Here is a 19,633-nt window from a genome sequence, read left to right as displayed (position 1 = left end):
TTTATTCATCTATTCTGTATCCTATCGTGTAAATGCCATCCCTTCACTCGCTCAAAATGAATGGATGAATATTTAATAACTGTTCTTTGGTTAGAAAGGGTCGTCGAAGGCATAAGTACAAACCATTAACTGCAATTCACGCTCAATATTTACCAAATGTAACCCATATCTGCGGCAGCGTTAGTCGGGTTGTGTGTAATCAGTGTTAACCGGGAGGGGGAAGGGGAGGATAACAGGGGAAACACATCCACGGGATCTGCTCTCATTAATTTTTCACTTTCATTTATAGTGAATTATTAACGACGTATGTTGCACTATAGTCTCGAATACAGCCCAGACCTCTGTAGTCATCAGACATTCAGAAGACCAACAAAGACCCCGGTTCACATAAGGAAATACGTCTGCAGTTTGCACGGATTCATAAACTCTGCCCAGATTTTGTTATGCATGCAATGTGTGACATCCCACGGGACATTATTAGGCTAGGATTTGTCAGCCAACCTGCCCCCCTTATGCCTCTTTCTATATTTATCACACAAATACTGTATGATTCTCATCCCGGCATTTTCTTGCTCTAGTTCGTAAATCTGAAGAAAGCAAAGTTTGGGAAAAGCGATCTACTATTGACTCTTCTTTGTGCTCATTTTGTTGCATGCGACCAAACAAATCAGATCTCCTTGTGCGGATTTAAATGAGGGATTGTCTGCAGCATGGCCCGCATGTATAACACTGTCTGGATGGTGTATCAAAGAGGTGTCACATCAGAGGACCAGAGTCAAATCAGGCCGTATAGAATGAAGAGGCATGGGAAGATTTCTGATGAAAAACAAAAAAATAAAGTAGAGGATGGTTGGCAAAAAGAAAAGTGTCAATTAGGTTATTTTCTAAAGTGTGGGGCAACAGGAGGAACCTGTAAAGAGCAGTGGGCAAACGTGAATGGAGGAGTAACCTATTGTACATGCTTTAGGTTGATGAGGGACTAACACGCATGTACACATTGGTACATCAAATGAAATGTCTAGATCTGTGGGATATTTTTCATTATAGCAATTAGGGCTGAACGATATGGACAAAATTTCATATCTCGATATTCATGCCAGATATCTCGACATCAATACGATGTGATATACCTATGGGTTAGGTGAAAGCCAAGCATTTTTCATAAAAATGAAAACATAATACAAAAGAGTGCGGTTTTATTGATGAAAATCTATATCGTGCATATCTTGCTTTTTCAATTTTAATGTGTTGAATGTTCATATCTCGATATCAATATGATAATGATATGTTGTTGCTTTCTCAATATTAATATCTTGAATGTTCATATCTTGATAGCGACACGATAACGACACGGAGGAAGAGGAAGGACGAGGTGGAGCTGACCAATGCAGGACACCACGCTCTGAGACGGGGACAGGCCCATGAGGCGGTGCACCGTTTCAGATGATCAGAGGAGACAGAGGGCAGCTACAGTTTCTCCATCCTCCAAGGTCATGCGGGTGGAGTGGCTGAAGGACAATGAGATCATCGACCCGGCCGAGGACAGGAACTTCTACATCACCGTGGACACAACCTGATCATCAAGCAGGCGCGTCTGTCCCACACGGCCAACTACACCTGTGTGGCCAAGAACATCATGGCCAAGCGCAAGAGCTCCACCGCCGTGGTCATCGTCTACGGATTTCCCATCAACCAGTGCTCCTCCTGTGACCAAAACAGTGAAGATGGCGGCCGCGACACAACGATCTTTCACTGAAGAAAAAAAGAAAAGACTGGTGCGCACTGAATGGTGCTGCTGCCGGATGCTCTCTCATCGAATGCAATTTCTCCATCTGTGAGATCAATAAAGTACCATCTTATCTTATCTTATCTTATAACGATCTATCTTTCAGCCCTAATAGCAATAAGACAATCATTTTAAAAGTGAATTTCCCATGAAAGTATTCCAATACATTCAATGAATCAGTAAATTACTGCATGCCCACTTCCAATAACTATTTTTACTTTTTTTTAATGAAATGTATTATTCCGCATGTTGTGGTCTGGTAGCTACAGAACATTCCCTCTCACCCACTCTACAGGTGTATTCTCAGACAAACTGGGTTTTAAAAGCTCGCTGGTGACCTTAAGTAAAGCTGTTTAAGGTCAACATGTGTAATGGTTTTCAGAAAAGAAGAAGAACCTTTGCATAATTTAAAGGACACAAATTTCAACACTGTGTGAAGACAAAAGAAATGGCTCCCTCTTGTGTTTAAAAAGTGAAATGCAGAAAGAAGATGTTTTAAATAGTTTGCATTGTTGCAAATGTGTCACTTAATTATACTGAAAGTGGATCAGTGACAACGAAATGATTACAAAGGGCAAAAGAGACAGACATAGAAATGAAAGAAAGCTGAATTTGTGTTGTCCTCGTTGAGCATTTAGAACAAAGCAGACATTGTTCAAAATTAAAGTGCATATAAATCTTTTTTGTCGTTTGTAAACTAGCAGGTTAGTTCTTGTCTACATTAAAGTGGCAGTAATGTTTCATTAAAGTTAATAATGAGTTTGGATCACAGCTGTTTAAACTTCTCTTGCTCCCTCTTTGAATAGTATAATATAGTAATAGTATAGTATAATAGTATAATATAAGGCAATATAAAAAAAATCGGGTACAGGCCTGTAATTATTCGCCTTGTTGAACTTTATTCCAGCATTATAGGCCTACATAATAAACGCGTAATACAAGCTTGTTCTCGGAAAACTATCTTTTTCTCCTCTTTTGCGTTTTAGTCTGCAACGCAAATTAATTGGGGATAAATGAAATAAGGATGCAGTAATTCAACAACCTAAAAATTGAAACAATCAATAATTATAGTCATTTATTTCATAACGCTGTCACTTCTGTTTACCTTGTGCAATCCGCCATTCATTAGTCAAAAGCCAAATCGCTCCAGGTTCCGTCCTCCAATCGCAGCTCGGGGCCAAGTAGCGCGCCCGCCTTTTGGTGAATCCCATTGGCCAGCACCTCGCTCGTCGTCGCGCTATGGGCATGGCCACCTCATAACACATCTAGCGGTGTTACGTGATCTCTGCTGCTCCACCTGGCCCAAAGAGGGGAGGCCAAAAGGAAACCGTTTCTTTGCGTCTTGGGTTACATCCACGAGCGGGTGAGTACAGGAGGACACGGCCCGTCTATTGCGCATCATTTTTGAGGATGCAGTGTAGACATTTTGGGGGGGTTAAAAACTGCTTGGATGCTAAATGTGAATGTATTTACCTTGCTCGTGCGACATCTGGATCTGGCTAAATAGTAGCGATCTATTACGCACGCTTTACGCACTTGTTTTATTTCCGTCATGCAGTTGTGGTTGTCTTACCACGCTCTGCTTTTCTTTTAGTCATCAAGCTGGTACATCAAACAGTTAGTTCAAAAGAGGTTACTTAGCGCTTTCCCTAAGTAACCTCTTTTGAACTGACTAGCTGTTTCAACATGTTAAGACACGACTGAAACGCGCACGTTCGTTAGTTCCATAGAGATTGTGGCGGCTCCACTATAGTCTAAAACAAGTTGTAGTGTAATGCATCGATTGCCGTTACCTTCTTGCATTCTAAACATGTTATAAGTAGCCATAATGTTCAAAAAGATTGGTTTAACATGAAACAATGGCATTGTTTTAACTTCAGAGATTGTATTCCACAAAATGATTCCAACAACAATCACATTTGCCCAAGCCACTGTTACAGTTTCAAGGCCATGCACTTTTCCCCCTCTAACCTTCATTTCATTCACTCCCCTTTCACCTACATTTTGTATTTATGTTTTTCTAACCATGCGTTTTTAAACAAGAAACCATTTGTGTTGCTGACTTTAGTTCTTGCTCGTGTGGCATATTGCTGTTCAAAGTGCAATGTCCTGTCGTATAATTGATTTTAATCTGTCATTGCGGGCCTTTTAATTTCCAGAGATGACCGGCACAGAGGCCACGAAGAGACGCACGCAAGCCACCACCAATGGAAAATCCTCAGAGAAGGCTGAGGAGCCAGGGCAGTGGGGGCGAGCATGGTCAGTTCATGATTGTGGGATAAATATGCAGAAATTCTACATCAAAAGTACAGACGTGTTTCTATTGTGGAAGGCACTGCACTGTTTTAATACTTTTGTATGCATTAGGGAAGTGGACTGGTTCTCCTTAATAGGCGTGATCGGCTTGCTCTGCTTTGCCCCCTTCATCGTGTTCTACTTTGTGATGGCGTGCGACCAGTACCAGTGCTCTGTGACCGAGCCCATCCTGGACCTGGTTAGTGGAGAGGCGACACTGGGCTCCATCTTTGAGCGCTCGCCCTCCTTCACCTGGTCTGCAGCCAAAATATACGCCGTCTGGGTGTCTTTCCAGGTATGACAGAGTTGATGCGAGTTGATACAATGCACCTTATAGTGGGTATGTCATGATAAGTGGCTGTGATTTTGTCGCATAGGTGTTCCTGTACATGTGCATTCCGGATCTTCTGCACAAGATAGTCCCCGGGTATGTTGGCGGAGTCCAGGACGGAGCACGGACACCCGCAGGTATAAGATCAATCATTGGAGTAGTGGAGTGGAGTGTATTGCCTCCACCACATGGAGGAAAGACAAAGTGAGGTGTTGCTCATCTGTGGAAATGGAAATGCATGGTGTGGTTTGTGGGCACTATGATCAACTCATTTACAGAGTTGAGTCAGAATACTAGTTGTTCCCCTCTGCCAATACCAATGGAAAAAACTTTATGCGAGTGAGGCAACAAAGTATGCCACAGTATAAGAAAACAAATAATTAAAGTGAGAAGAACATGAAAGAAATATTGTATATAAAATAATCTGATTTGTGTTTGTCAATGCTAGGTTTGATAAACAAGTATGAGATCAACGGTCTGCAGTGCTGGCTCATCACGCATGCCCTGTGGGTTGCCAATGCCCAATACTTCCACTGGTTCTCCCCCACCATTATCATCGACAACTGGATCCCCCTGATGTGGTGCACCAACATACTGGGCTACGCTGTGTCCACCTTCGCATTCGTAAAGGCTTACCTGTTCCCTACTAATGCAGAGGACTGGTAAGTGCCTATCAAAATGTTATGATGGCAGTAATGGTTTTAGCTAAAATACTGTATCAAAAGCCAGGATATTTTTTAGCAGAATGTCTAAGTATTCAGTAGAGCTGGCCAAGAAGGAAAGGTAAATATTTGAATTGATAAAACTACCATTGTAACACTAATGGTAACTTATTAACAAGAAGTAGCGCTGAGATATACTTTGAATGTACTTTGAAGCCTTTTACATTAGCTCCCCCCAAAAGATGCATTTTATTAGTTCTTTTTTCTGCACTTGTTGCCTATCAACCTTATTTGCTTTGTGAACCCTTTGAGTCTTTCATTTATGCTCCAAGTGCTCTACTGAGTAATGTGCTCAGCTCAGTCTCTTTTGATAAAAATACATGTTGCATTAATATTGTATACTCATAAAATACTCTAAAACTCATACTTTTACGGCAGGGGAAGGCAAGTTTTGTTGGCAGAGGGCCGATTTTCTTTATTGTAAATAGACCGAGGGCCGAAGCCGCTGAGTATTAGCCCAAAGTAAAGCACAACACTGGAAAAATAAATGATTTAAATGACTTAAAATTGCTTGATTGCTTGATTAAAGTTCTTCCATGTTGAATTTGAGTTGGTTTGAACTAATCCTAGATATAAATGCTAGCGCCAATGGAACAAGAATAAAACCCACTTGAAATCAGACAAATAATTGTTTCACCTGAAATGACACATTATCTGACCAGACCAAATCTACTCAAACCTTAGATTTAATCTCTTAATTCAAGTTTATTTCTTCCTTAAAACAACTATTGTTTGTCCAGTGCACTTCTTTCAAATGCCAGTGTTGTACATCATATATGACTTCATTTGGTGTATTGACAGTATTTATACCTTTTTTCTCCCATTTAAGTCTAATCATGTTAAAAGTACTCTCTGATTTGTGTAATAATGTTTGTCAAAATCCTCATAAGGGCCACTGTGCCGAAGGGACGGATTTGGCCTTCGGGCCTGACGTTGCCTACCCCTGTTTAACGGCAAACGTCATAGATTTCCTCTGAAAATAATATGTATAAATGCTATTCGGTTTCACCTTTTTTCAAGTACCCCCTTGTAGAGTGTTTGCGTACCACTAGGTTTCCCCATACCTCTTGTTGGGAAGCACAAAGTTGACAAATAATCTGGCAAGTTTAAATGTTAGTATTTTGTATTTTTGCTTTGGATTAACTTAGTTTTGTAAAGAAAAAAAAGAAAAAAAAAAGAAAAAGAAAAATCCAAGCTGTCTTCAATGAGTTTTCCTTCCATTTATGTGTTTACAGTAAGTTTTCTGGGAACGTTTTCTACAACTACATGATGGGCATTGAGTTTAACCCACGCGTTGGGAAGTGGTTCGACTTCAAGCTCTTCTTCAACGGCCGGCCGGGCATCATCGCCTGGACTCTCATTAACCTGTCTTACATGGCCAAGCAGCAGGAGCTGTACGGACATGTCACCAACTCCATGATCCTGGTCAATGTGTTGCAGGTAAGGCATGAATAAGAGCCGCTTCTATCAAGTAATAACAAATAACACCTCTTTCTCACTCGTGTTTGTCTGTAGGCTATTTATGTGTTGGATTTCTTCTGGAACGAGGCTTGGTACTTGAAGACCATTGATATCTGCCATGATCACTTTGGATGGTACCTGGGCTGGGGAGACTGTGTCTGGCTGCCGTATCTCTACACGCTGCAGGTAAATTGTGGGACACGATGCATTTGAATTAAAAACATAACATCCAACCAAATTTATTTATTTTTTATTTATTTATTTCTTTGATAGGGACAATGCATATTAATGAACAGTTGCACATGAGCACTGTAAATATGCCAGATTATAGCAGGGATGCTAGTTTCCATCTGTAGTCCCTAGGCAGGCAACACATGCACATTTTACAATTTACAAAATGTGACAATAAATCACTATAAATGCAATGACAAAGGGATACTATTCCAGTACTTGGTGCCTTTTACAGAGAGCACAGTCTGTCCAGAGGAGGTTTGCCTGTATGGAACCTCACAGTCTCTTTGAGCTGATGCCCCGGTGCCCATCCCACTAACAGACTTTGTTTTTTTATGAAATCCTGCAATGGAGGCGGAGCAAGTCCATGCAATACTTTGTGTACAAGGCAGCCATATTTAAAATCATACATACAGGCATACAGGTTTCTTGTAGAGACTAGAGAGTCAGCCTTGGACTGAACAATATTTAATATGGGCTAGATGCAGGTTGGCCATTTTATACTCACTACTGCCACCTCAGGTCATACGTGTAAATGCACCTTCTATTATAAGCTTATGCAATACGACCCAAAGTAGCAACTTTATGAGTTACGGTGCAGGTTTTAGAGGCAGTTGTGCTGAATAGGTCTGGGCTCATTCTACACCACAGGACATGGCTGGAACATGCAGGAGCAGGAAAATACATCATTTTAACATTTTTAAACTCCCTGTAGTCTCTTTAAAAGTAAACAAGATATCTCCTCTGAAAAAGTCTTTGTAGCTAATATGTCAACAAAATCCAACCACAAATTTTAACCTGGCTCAATCCATTTTACAGATTTGGTTGCCGAATATATATAATATGGGCCATTTTTAGTTGTAAAAGGCCTTTTTAAGTTTATATGAAAACATAAAATTACAAAATGACCTCATATTTATGCCAGTAATCTACAGCAAAAGTCTCTAAATCTCTAAATTACAAATGTTCCCTGTTCACCTGCAGTTTCTCGCCTTAAAATTCAGTAATATGAATGTCACTTTATTGACAATATTGTGGTATAAAATATCAAATGTCAACCAAGAGTTTTTGTTTTTGTTGGTTCAACTCTTAATCCCCGCCTGAACTGAGCACATTTTCTCCAGTTCGGCTTTACTAAATCAAAAAGCTTCTTGGCCAGTGTATCGGCTCATTTGAAAGCTAAGACCAGCTGCCGCATTTTTATCCCATTTTTGAAGCTTTTTTGTCCATTTGTTTTATTTAATTATTTTTGTGTCATGTTTTTAGCATGTTTTTGTTGCTTTTTCATTGCTTTTTTGACACTTTTTTTTGTCTTGTTTTCATCATTTTTGTGGCTTTTTTTGTTGTTGTGTTTTCATCACTCTTCACTCGTGTTTTTGTCGCTTTTTTTATTGTGTAATTGTTAGATAGCACTTTTCTGTCGCTCTTTTTTTGTTGCATTTTCATCCTCGTTTTCGTCACTCGTTAGAAGCTTTTTTCAAGATGCTTTTTAGATCCGGGTAAAGCCACACTGGAGAAAATCTGCCTGGTTCATGTGGGGGTTAAGAGGTTAAAATTGTTTGTCTATCTATAGATGTGGGTGTAATAATTGTGTAAATGCCTCCCCACTACATGGTGTTGCCCTTATGACCAGTATACCATTTGGATATTGTTACTTCCCTATAACTCCCTTCTGTTTTCCAGGGCTTGTATCTGGTCTACCACCCTGTCCAACTCTCTGACACCCATGCCTTTGCCGTCCTGCTCTTCGGCCTGGCTGGTTATTACATCTTCCGCTCCACCAACCATCAAAAAGACCTGTTCCGACGCACCGAGGGGACCTGCACGATCTGGGGCCGCAAGCCCACCTACATCGAGTGCTCCTACCGCTCGTCCGACGGCGACACCCACAAAAGCAAGCTGCTCACCACCGGCTTCTGGGGCGTGGCGAGGCATTTTAACTACACTGGGGACCTGATGGGCTCGCTGGCCTACTGCGCCGCCTGCGGATTCGGTCACATGCTCCCGTACTTCTACATTGTTTACATGACCATCCTGCTCGTGCACCGCTGTGTGAGGGATGAGCATCGCTGCAGCAGCAAATATGGCAAAGACTGGAAGAAGTACACGGATGCTGTGCCATACCGACTCATCCCGGGAGTGTTTTAGGATCAGAAATGAAACGGAATTTGGATAAACACTACAATACCAGCAATTTGCTATAACCAATGCCTGTGAAGTCTTTTCAGATACACTATAGACACTATTGATAGGTTCTCAAATCATTGTCCATGAGTCATACACCCAGTCATAAAACATGTCTTTCAATATTTATTTACTGAACAAGTAGAAAAACACTACATTAGTCTGTTGAAAAAGATAAGTGCAAAGTTGTTTTGATGTACTACACACAGGTCCCATGCTTTTAACCTTGTATAATGGGGAGTACCAATGACACACCAATTGAGAACCAGTGCTTGTTGCATTCCACCGCCTTTTTTTCTCTGCATACATAAGTTGGTCCAATTGAAACCACTGCAAAAAAGCCTGCCATCCAACACCAGAATCGACTATGAATTGTACAATTAGACATTGTGCAATAGATTATAGATACATTAATAATATACAAAGAACGAGCTTGCTGACACAACTGCAAAGGCAACTCAAAAAATGTCTCTCTTTCAAATAGTTGTTGTAGTTCTTGTTGACCACTGCCTTAACTCAATTGCATTTGTAAGTAAACATGTATTTTTCTAACCCTGCCTTTCTACTGCCAATAAATGCGTAATAACCATAAACCAATGGCATTTGTCTGTTTTGATCTTTGAAGTGGATTGTATACAAATAGAACTTGCTCAGTTATCAAAGCAGCCACATTTGGTCCTTTAAGTAATTAGGGATTGGTGGTTCTCACACTGAGGAGCAAGGCCTGCATTGAAGTCATTATGTTCCCCTTCCGCCCTGCAGTACTGCACAGTGGAACTGTTTTTGACCGTAAATGGGTTCGCTCTTCGTTGAATAACCATGGGATGCGTAGGGCCCCATGTGGATTTTTGCTTAGGGCCCCAGAAGGACCAGCACCGGCTCTGTAGACTAGAGCACAAATCATAGGCAAGGCAATTCAAAGTGCTTCACAGTTGCATACAATTACAAGAAAGTAGATAAAATCAATAAAACATCAACATAAAAACAGCAAATAACGTGAAACACATGTATTTAATTGTCATATTTGAATAGGATTTTTCAACGATACAACCGCTGTGTGACCACTAGAGGGCACTAGATACCAGCTAATACATTTGCAGCTTGCTTTTGACAAATCGATCTCAGTTCTGTTGCCATTTTAATGGGTACAGAAAAGCCTTAATTTGAGCAGTTTCCTGATATAATGACAAATAGCTCTATTCTGCACAAACGTGTTTCATTGATTTTTGTTACCGATGACGTAACGCCGGGCTCCAAACTGCCACTACAGTGCAAAGTAAGCACAGACCTGCCGCTGAACCTCACCTATTACACTAATGATATAACTTACTCCTGTAATCACAATGGATCTCTAATCAATCCCACTTTTGTTCAACGCTGACGGGATACGTTTCAGACTCATTTCATTGCTCAATGTGCACGCGGCCACTTAACATCTTTCTCCGCGCCTCATTGATTCTCCAATTATAGTTGATGGTGAAAAAGGGCTCCAGTTTGCCCGGAGTTATCAGGTGCATTGGCAAAACAGTAGATCTTTGTCTTCAACGCTGAGTTTTATTGTAACTGAATTTTTCCCCGCTTGATGGTGTTACACTCTCCATTGTGCCTGAATAAACTCTGTAAATGTAGAGCATATGCCTGTGTGTGCTTTGTTTATGCATGTTTGAGCAATCCTCTTCACTTGGTTGTTTTCTCTATAGCCTAGCTGAACCTCTTAACCCTCACCTGAACCGAGCACATTTTCTTTGGCTTTACCCAAATCTAAAAGCTTCTTGAAAAAAAAACTAGCGACTTATTAGCGACAAAAATTAGACGAAAACGAGGATGGAAACGCAACAAAAAGTGACAAAAATGTGACAAAAGAGCGATAGAAAAGTGATTGAAAAAGCAACAACAACAAAAAGCCACCAAAGAGTAACAGAGAAGTGGCAACAAAGTGACAAAAAAGCAATGAAAAAGAGATTTGTAGAGGTCTTGGCTTTCAAATGAGACATTACACTGGCCTATAGGCTGTGAGCTTTTAGATTTGGGTAAAGCTGGAGAAAATGCACTTGGTTAAGGCGAGGGTTAAGAGGTTAAAATGTTCTTTCTCACCTGCTGATGTCATGAGGTGGCATCCTCCTAATTCCAATCTCATATTGCCTTCACTACAAAGTATGTTTTGCCATTTATTTTACTCTCAGTCACTATAAAAATTTAACATCGATGTATCTCTTAAAGAGGGGGTATTATGCTTTTTTCAATCACATAGCAGTCTATAGCACACTACAATGATGACCAAACCTTCTGTTGGTCTGTAAATGCAGTAAATTAGAATAACTGCCTTGTATAAAATTGCTCTCTCAAAATGGCTGTAGTGAATGTCTTGAAATCGGCCTCTGTCTTTAAGAACCTCTGACCCTTTCCGACACGCCCCCTCCACACACTGTCTGTGGCATCAGTGGGGAGGGGGTTCTGCTGAGGAGCAGTGGTTGGTTACTTGGCTGGTGACGAAAGCTCGAAGGCGTCTCCAGGAGGTGGAGGCGTTCCTAGGAGGACTCAGGCAAACTTATCCCTAAAATGGCTGCCATCACAGTTTTTACAGATTACTCAAAAATACATGAATGTGCCAAGGCAACACTTCAGGCATGTTTTTAATGAGGGAATGACATAATATCATGATGGAAAGCTTGAAAAAAATCGATTTTGCATAATACCCCCCCTTTAAAGCAATACTAAGTGACTTGTTTACCTTAATAAATTATTTTCGTAGTCCCTCCAGGGGTAATACAAGTGTTGATGAGATGATTGGGGGGGTCTTTCATCTCCCTTGTTGTCTCTGGCCAGAACACCACACTTGCAACTTGACTCCCACCGGACCGGAGCCACCAATACACACTAATAGAATCACGAAGAAGAAGCTAACATGCTAACGGGCAAAGCTAACTGCGGGCTAGCGCCACTTTAAACAGTATTTACAGCCAAGTTTGAGTGAAAAAAATGATTTCCATTGTGTGATCGGATGTACAATATTCCTCTATCCCTTCACCATTTCTGTCAGCGTAATATTTACTCTCACAGACAATTAACAAGTATAAAAATTGCAATTTGCGGCGACACCTGCAGTTGCGCTTATGGCCTCTAGGGGCAAGAGTTACTTAGTACTGCTTTAATTTAAGCTATAAAATTTTAAATACAAATGCAAACGTACCAAAAGGTTTCAGACCATTGCCCTTTTTGCCCCCATACGCATTCATTTGCATTAAAAGGCCAGACGAGGATCAAAATGAGGGGAAGTCCTAAAGCGTCCTAATGAGTATAGGACTGGAATGAATGCCAGAAACACAATGGTATGGAGTTGGTGCCACTTCTCTGTAAAAGTTGTGGTGATTTCCCTTGAGGCCAAATTAGTTTTATTACAAGTTTTTTTCATTTTTCTTTTTTTTCAGGGGGGGCAAGAAAAAGTTGTGGTTGAAAGTTATGAGAGAGACAGAAACCGGCACCTCTGAGGCAGGAAAGTACATGATTTGTCAGCAAACTGTGGGCGCTGCCGATTCACATGTATCATAAATACAGCAGAGCACTCCAGGCCGCGGAGGGGCTAATAATCACATTGTGGAGCGACAGGGCGAGTATAGGCAGGCGGCGTGCGATGGTGGCGGCTCAAGGGAAATTGAAACTTTTGAAATGTGATGCAGTTCTTGTATAAGTTTGATGGGTTCGGTGACTGTGTGAGTGTCTTCATTTCATTACGTTCCTGACAAGATTGCTCTTCGTGTTGTAATAGAGAAATTTCATTTGAAACCGAGGGGGATTTTGATATATGCTGAGAAAATTATATAGCCTAGCCTAGCTCATGCTGCTTAAGTTTTCTTGTGACAGCCCTTTATGCATTTATCTAAGCTGAACACGGCACATTTAAATGAAAAGGTTGGAGGCAGTTTGATATCACTCTGGTATTTTTGAGTAATAAAGTTGTGTTCTCATTAATCATTTTTAACAGAACAAAAATCCCCGTAGTTAGAGAAGAATGTGCCGAATCAGCAGGAGTTGGTTGTCAAATGGCCATGGGGAACAGGGATACGTCTACTTGATGTGTCTGCCTATGACTTTTCAGTTATTTCTTTCCTCATCAAAAAATCATGGCAGATTAGCTCAGACAGACAGAAAAAAAAACTTCACTTAAAAGTAGTGAGTGCACAATATGCTGCTACAGTCCCAACCCAACCTGGGCTGCCTTAAGCTGCATGGACATACTGTACCATACCTCAAACTCAGAGCTTTAACTATGGGCCTGTATTTTGGTATTATATATAGGTTTATTATAGGTTATATTATTGGTATTGGGAGAGGCTAGGTTTATTGTAAACTGGTTATAGCCAACTCAAAGTATGAGACTCATTCTGCTTTCGGATTTAGTTATAGTTGTAACCATTAAAATCCTTATTTGATCTGAGCATGTTTACCTCACATCTGAGGAAAAACAAGTATTTACAAAATAATCCTACAAACCCTACCTTTTAATCATTGTCTCTGTCATTGTTTATGCAACTAAAACATCGAGCTGAAGAGCCTGAACGGCCTCATGCTCCAATCCATTATCCTGACCGATAGTTAGTGTTATTGATATAATGTCAGGTGAAGAATCCCCAGCACGAAGCCTGATAACCTCTTCCATTGACCTGTCGATCTCCAGATGTACGCCTCCTCTCCTCTGCTTCTTCCTGCTCCGCCCTGACCTCTGACCTCCAACCAGGCCTGTCAAAGCTTGCTAATGGACTGATGAGCCCAGCAGACTGACCATCCAGACTAAACAAAGGCCTCCTCATTGGTTTAACAGAGAACACCGGCTGCAAGGACGTGAACATAAACATGTGATGGATATTTGCAGGATTAGATTTGCAAACACAAAGGAAAAAAATGCATCATCAAACACATGGAGTGAAGACGTTAAAAACCCTATATGTGATTGGATGAGAAGTTGTATAAAATATATAATACACCTAAGATATAAACACTGACACTGACATGTTGGTGATGACTTTTGATGTAATTATTTCTACATCTCTCTGCATGGTCATGCCCAACAAATGGACACATCTCTGAAAACTCTTGTTAGATTGAACTACAATTTGCAAGTCTTGCCTGGTGACTGTGAGTCATCTTTAACAAGTGTGCCGTGTTTTCGCCCACTTCAACAGTGGGAGAGTTTAGGTGTCTTATGATGGAACCAGTAAGGCACGGGTCGCACGAGTGCGGCATGAATTGGTGGGAGATTTCCTCACAAGTAAGATGTAAGGTTGCAAAATGAGGAGAGAGAGACATATTTTCAAAAGTGAGTTTCAAGTCCGACCCTCTTCCCTCCTGATTGGACCTAAACACCAGTCCTAGTTAGCAAACAGGCCGGTTCACAGCAAAGCTCGTCCAGTTAGTGAAAGAGATGTCACCGGGGATTAGTTCTGAGATCACCAACCAAGCACTTTAATTGTTTAATATTACATGCAGGTATTTCAGGTCAAGATTATGCACAATCTATTAAATTTGTGAAACATTGAAACTTATGGACCATTGCTTTATAGTAGATGATAGTAAATGAATGTATTTACAGCTCAGAACCTTGTGGAACTCAGATGCTGAAATAAAAAAAATTAATGAACTTTGACCAGCAAAGTCTTACTTAGATACGATTGATCGCTGTTATTGTTTACCTCCGTAATTTTCGCCAGATGTTTTGGTGAATGGTAGGCAACAGCTGATGCATCATTTATAAAATGATAGATCTGTTACAGCGCAAGAGAAGCAATGCCCTTTTTATGCACAATGTTTTTGCCGATCATAGGATTTTAATACATTTTTATCAAATATGAAAACGTAAAATGCCTACCACGGCCAACGGATGTGACGACATTGCGATCGCTCGTATAAGAATCTCTTTTTCAGAGGAGTCCAGGCCCCAAGTCAAAACATGCAACTCCAGACAGAAAGGCTCCGCCCGGCCTGGGAATCAAACCTGAGACCTACTTGCTGTGAGGCTAAACGCTAACCGCTGCACCGCTGTGCTGCTCAACCATGTTTTAAATCTTTGTAGACCCCTATGATAGTGACCGACTGGAGAAGCAGAGGGGCCACATTCAAACTGAAAGGGAAACTATAATTCTCGCCAGTTTATTTATTTCTTCTCTCTGGCTCATAGTATATGCATGCAACGTAATGTTGGATTGTAAGAGGCTTTCTAAATGCTTTCCTAACAATAGCTGCAATGTTTGTATTATCAAAAGTGATCTCAGGCCAGGATTCCCATCAGCCCATATCAGACCATATGGTAAAAAGGTGACATTTTAATCCCTGCCTGTGAGGCAGTCTCCTCACACAAAGGCATGGTCTTTGTGAGTGTGTTTGGTGGTGCATGGTCTATGATGCTGGAGGCACAGTCTGTCTGCCAAATTAGCCTAATCAAAAGCAATTGTTTTTCAGCATTTGTTTATTGTTGCTACTTGTGTTAAGTCTGAGTGATGAAAGAACAATCATTAATACCCTTTCACCGTAAAAATCCCTTACAATGGACAGACCAAGACGTGTACTGAAACATCTTCTCCTTTTGTGCTCTCTCCAGACAGAATGACACAGGCCTTAAATTGGGAAGAAAAATAATCTGACAGAATCCAACAGCCCATTTTTAGGCTTGACTTCTCGTAAATCGCTCTGAGACTTGAATTAAAAAAGGATTAGGAGCTGAGAATTAGGGGGATTATAACGGCTTCTCTGCCCCAGCCGCAAATCCATAGTTGATGTGGTAAAAAAAAAAAAACGATTGGAAAGTGGAGATAACTATACACCTTATATTAACAAGGCCTGTGAGCCAACTCTTCTCTTCACGCTCCACTGACCACAGAAAGCACATTGTAAATTGGACGATATTTTTTTTCACATGTTAACGGAAAAAGATTCGGATTACCGAGGCTGAGTTGCATTGATGGTCAAACTTCACTCGGGAACAGCTTGAATCCCTCTCTGAGCCAAATTGAGCTTGACGACAGGCGATCTGCTTCAATATTACATTGCCCGCGAGTTTGTCCAAAAAAAACAAGCAAAACAGACGATATTGATCTAAAGGTTCCACTCCATCGCACGTAAACATACAAGGTACTCGAGAAAGCATCTGGGGTCATTGACAAGCATGCACAAGTGGCAGGTGGGTCGCTTCCCGATGGGAGGGTGAACTGTTTGACTTGTTTGGTTGCTCGGGAGACAGAGGGACTTTCGGTGCACTGGTGGGTGGGTGAATGTGGGTTGCCCGGCGATAGCGAGTTGCCTTTAGAAAGAAACTGGGCAAGGCAACGGGACATTTGCCGGCAAGTGGGTTCCAGGAAAGGGGAAAGTGCCAAACTGGGCAGGGGACCAGAGCTAAGTACCACAAACTTCCCTGGCAGGTTGATAAGTAACGTGAGCGGAATTGGAAGGGAGTGGAGACGAAGATAGGCTAATAGGCTTTTAATGTGGTGAGAATAAGTTGGATCGTGTTGATTGAAGGACGATCCCTTGGGTGGGGGGGATGAGTTGGCAGTAAAGTTTTGGAGGTCAAAGTGTGCTTGTCAGTGCAGGCCAACTTCAGACATCATTATATGTCATGGGACTTCACCAATGATACAAACCAAATACAAGCACAACATGAAAGGCCGGCTCTGGGTTGATGGTGGTGCAATATTTTGTTCTTGACACACCAAAAGATATAATGCTAAAACTGTGCCTTTTTTAAATCTTTTAGGGCAAGGGATCCAAACTTTTCAGGCCACGACCCCCAAAATCTCTCAACCAACAACTTGGGAAACTTCTGTAAAATATAATTAGCATTTATAATATCTTAAAGTGCAAAACTTATTATGAAATAGCATAAAACACGTACCATACAAAAATAAATAGGTGTGTGGCAAGAAAGATTCCGAGGCACTCTGTTTTAGAAAAATTAAAAGTCCTTTATTTCTACATGGACAATGGTTTAATGATGTTTTGTGTTTGGGGGCGATGGTGTTGCAGAGAGTAGAGCCGGTCGTCTTGTGATAAGAGGTGGTTTGAATCCCGTAGGTGCACATTGATATTGTATCCTTTGGCAAGACACTTCACCCAACTTGCCTCCAGTGTCTGCGTACACTGGTGTGTAAATGGGTGACTGGTTCCTTGATGTAAAGCGCTTTGAGTGCCAGTTTTGATATGTGGCCTAATTTTACGAACATATGCTGTTTTAAATAAAAAATACATCAAATTACAAATGTGAGAAATGTGCCCATTTTAGTATTACCAGTAATATATCCATAAACAATTTGTATACCTTATGTCTACAGATGAAAAGTACTTTTAATTCCTTGAAATTTGAACAATGAGAACAAAGCCTTCATCCCCACTGCTGTCTGACTGTACAATAAGACTGTAAAGTAACATGTGCAATAACCCCCCTTGCAAACCACGTGCAATAATCTATGTATCAGCTGCATTTTATTCCCTGTACCAGCATCACTTATTGACATCCTGCACTAGGACTGTAACTTTACACCCTGATATTCTACTTATATAACCTGTTCTAATTTTTTTATCCTATTTTTATTTATTATTATTCCCCTATTGTTATATTTCTGCCCCCTAAGATTTTTGCTTACTTATTGAACATAAGATACCTCGTTTTTATACTATTTAACTGGTTGCACATTTTCCTGTCTGTTTTTGCACACTCTGAGTGATCTTCTTGAATGCCGACTGTAACAAGTGAATTTCTCCATTGTGAGATCAATAAAAGGATTATCTTATCTTATCTTATCTTATCTTATCTTATCTTATCTTATCTTATCTTATCTTATCTTATCTTATCTTATCTTATCTTATCTTATCTTATCTTATCTTATCTTATCTTATCTTATCTTATCTTATCTTATCTTATCTTAATAAGACGTCACTTATGTTGTGCGCATTTCTTTAACTGTCGCCTTACAGCAGTGGTTCTCAACCTTTTGGAGCCATGACCCCCATTTTAACAGTTAAAGGGGTTCGTGACCCCCCGACCTGGTGACACCCTGAGAAATAGGCACATTAGTCTACATAATTCTTAAAAAACAAAGAAAAAAACAACAACAAATGGCTAAAGTAAAATTCATCAAATTACGTGCAAATAATGGCACTCTGCAAAATAGCACACACATGCTACAATAAAATATTAGATTATATGCTAATAAAAATATGTATATTTTATCTACATGATCTGGTAACCCCCCCCTGTATCCTATGGGTGCTCCTTCCACTATCAAACATGCGGGGTCAGAGCTCTCCTGAAAAGAGAGAGAGAGAGAGAGTGCGGAACAATACAGATTAAAAGCCTTGCCAAGAAAAGTGAAAACATGCTTCAGTTGCCACTATAAAGATGTAAATATATTACAGATTATGGCAATGTTTGTTTATGTCTGTGTTTAATCTTCCATTTATCCTATGAGACACAAACTGACTGGACAAAAACACACTATAAAATGAGCCAAAGTTGTGTAGAGCGCGGCGGTATGCATGCTGCTTACACTGTGTTCTTAGGGATCGATACATATTTCAACACGGAACAAGAATGTGTTGAGGCCTTGCACTTTTCCCCTCACCGATTAGCTGAGTCGTTCAAACTGGATCTAATGATAATTGCAGCGGTAGCAACGCCTCGCACAGACACTAATAGCCCTCCCTTTAATAAATCACAATGGGCAATCACTCTTCCATTACCTTCAATCACTCGCCACAATCGCACACCATTAAAATCACGGGCTTTTTAGAACATTCGGGAGGACAGTAACTCAATTCAGTCAGATTTCGATACTGCAAAGTGCCTTACATTCTGTGAGGTAATCATTTCAGTTGAGATTATGCCGGTGTTATACACATTGGCATTGAATGACGCTGATCATTAATTAGAATAGCTTGCACAACAGTATACTTTACTAAGGGCCAAAAGCTTAATTGGCATTATCTTTGCCATTAGGCTGTTGTTTGTTCTCTACCACAAGGAGAAAAGTGGAAGAATGTGATGTTTGTGCTTGCATATTTATTTTAAACGGGTAAATCTCGGATCTCCGACTAGGATATTTCAGACCTCTGACGACATAGAGTGAATATATTACGCCTTTATTACCAAATATACCAAACAAGCACAGTGACTTAGGGCATCGATACAACAAATTCATAGCCAAAAGAGAAGCCTAAATAAATATACCACAAAAGCCTTTTAACCCTCACTTTATCAAAAAATATTTCACTTACTCTTCTCTAAATACCTTCTTCCATTTCCTTTATACCAGCCGCCTTTATGCTGAGGCCAGCTCCGCTTTTTCTCAGATTATTAGCTTTGACCTTTGCGTGTTGGGCTCCAGCTGATACGGAGCCAGAGACACTCGTGTGCCAGAAATAAAGGGGGAACACATGTTGCATTTTATGAAGAGTCCCGCTGCGCAATCAACTTATACAGAGACACCGAGACTAATACTGTACAGGCCTGTGGGGACAGCAGAACCACGCCAGGCTCTCCGCACCCTCCCCTCCACACCCTGACGCACTCCCCTGGCCTCCTCATGAACCGTCTGTCTGTGTATCACACCGGCTCCTCCACCGCTCACTTGTTCCATT

At 40.8% G+C, this 19,633-nt stretch overlaps 2 protein-coding genes across 2 annotated transcripts in view; both read left to right on the top strand.

Moving 5' to 3' along the window:
- Positions 1-989: 989 nt before the first annotated feature.
- Positions 990-19,633, top strand: part of phospho2 (phosphatase, orphan 2) — a 234,655-nt gene continuing 216,011 nt past the window's right edge. Inside the window, exon 1 of the mRNA XM_079554772.1 lies at positions 990-1,000. The gene's annotated coding sequence lies outside the window, so the exon portion shown is untranslated. The remainder of the gene's footprint in view (positions 1,001-19,633) is intronic.
- dhcr7 (7-dehydrocholesterol reductase) lies at positions 3,021-9,182 on the top strand. The gene is made up of 8 exons (XM_079554725.1): positions 3,021-3,149; positions 3,946-4,045; positions 4,154-4,376; positions 4,459-4,549; positions 4,861-5,074; positions 6,370-6,574; positions 6,650-6,781; positions 8,510-9,182. Exons 2-8 carry the CDS (start codon positions 3,948-3,950, stop codon positions 8,972-8,974), a joined length of 1,428 nt encoding a protein of 475 aa, XP_079410851.1. The 5' UTR covers positions 3,021-3,149; positions 3,946-3,947; the 3' UTR covers positions 8,975-9,182.

The sequence above is a fragment of the Gobius niger genome (assembly GCF_951799975.1).
Source record: "Gobius niger genome assembly, chromosome: 4".
In the NCBI taxonomy this organism is placed as follows: domain Eukaryota; kingdom Metazoa; phylum Chordata; class Actinopteri; order Gobiiformes; family Gobiidae; genus Gobius; species Gobius niger.
The sequence above is the reverse complement of the archived record's forward strand: the minus strand, read 5'-3'. Positions and strand labels throughout refer to the sequence as shown.

Bases quoted from the DNA above. Each gene is read 5' to 3' on its own strand.
- dhcr7 (XM_079554725.1), top strand. From the start codon at position 3,948: ATGACCGGCACAGAGGCCACGAAGAGACGCACGCAAGCCACCACCAAT. The intron at 4,046-4,153 runs GTCAGTTCATGA...TGTATGCATTAG, and splicing joins GGGCAGTGGGGGCGAGCATG to GGAAGTGGACTGGTTCTCCT. The intron at 6,782-8,509 runs GTAAATTGTGGG...TCTGTTTTCCAG, and splicing joins CGTATCTCTACACGCTGCAG to GGCTTGTATCTGGTCTACCA.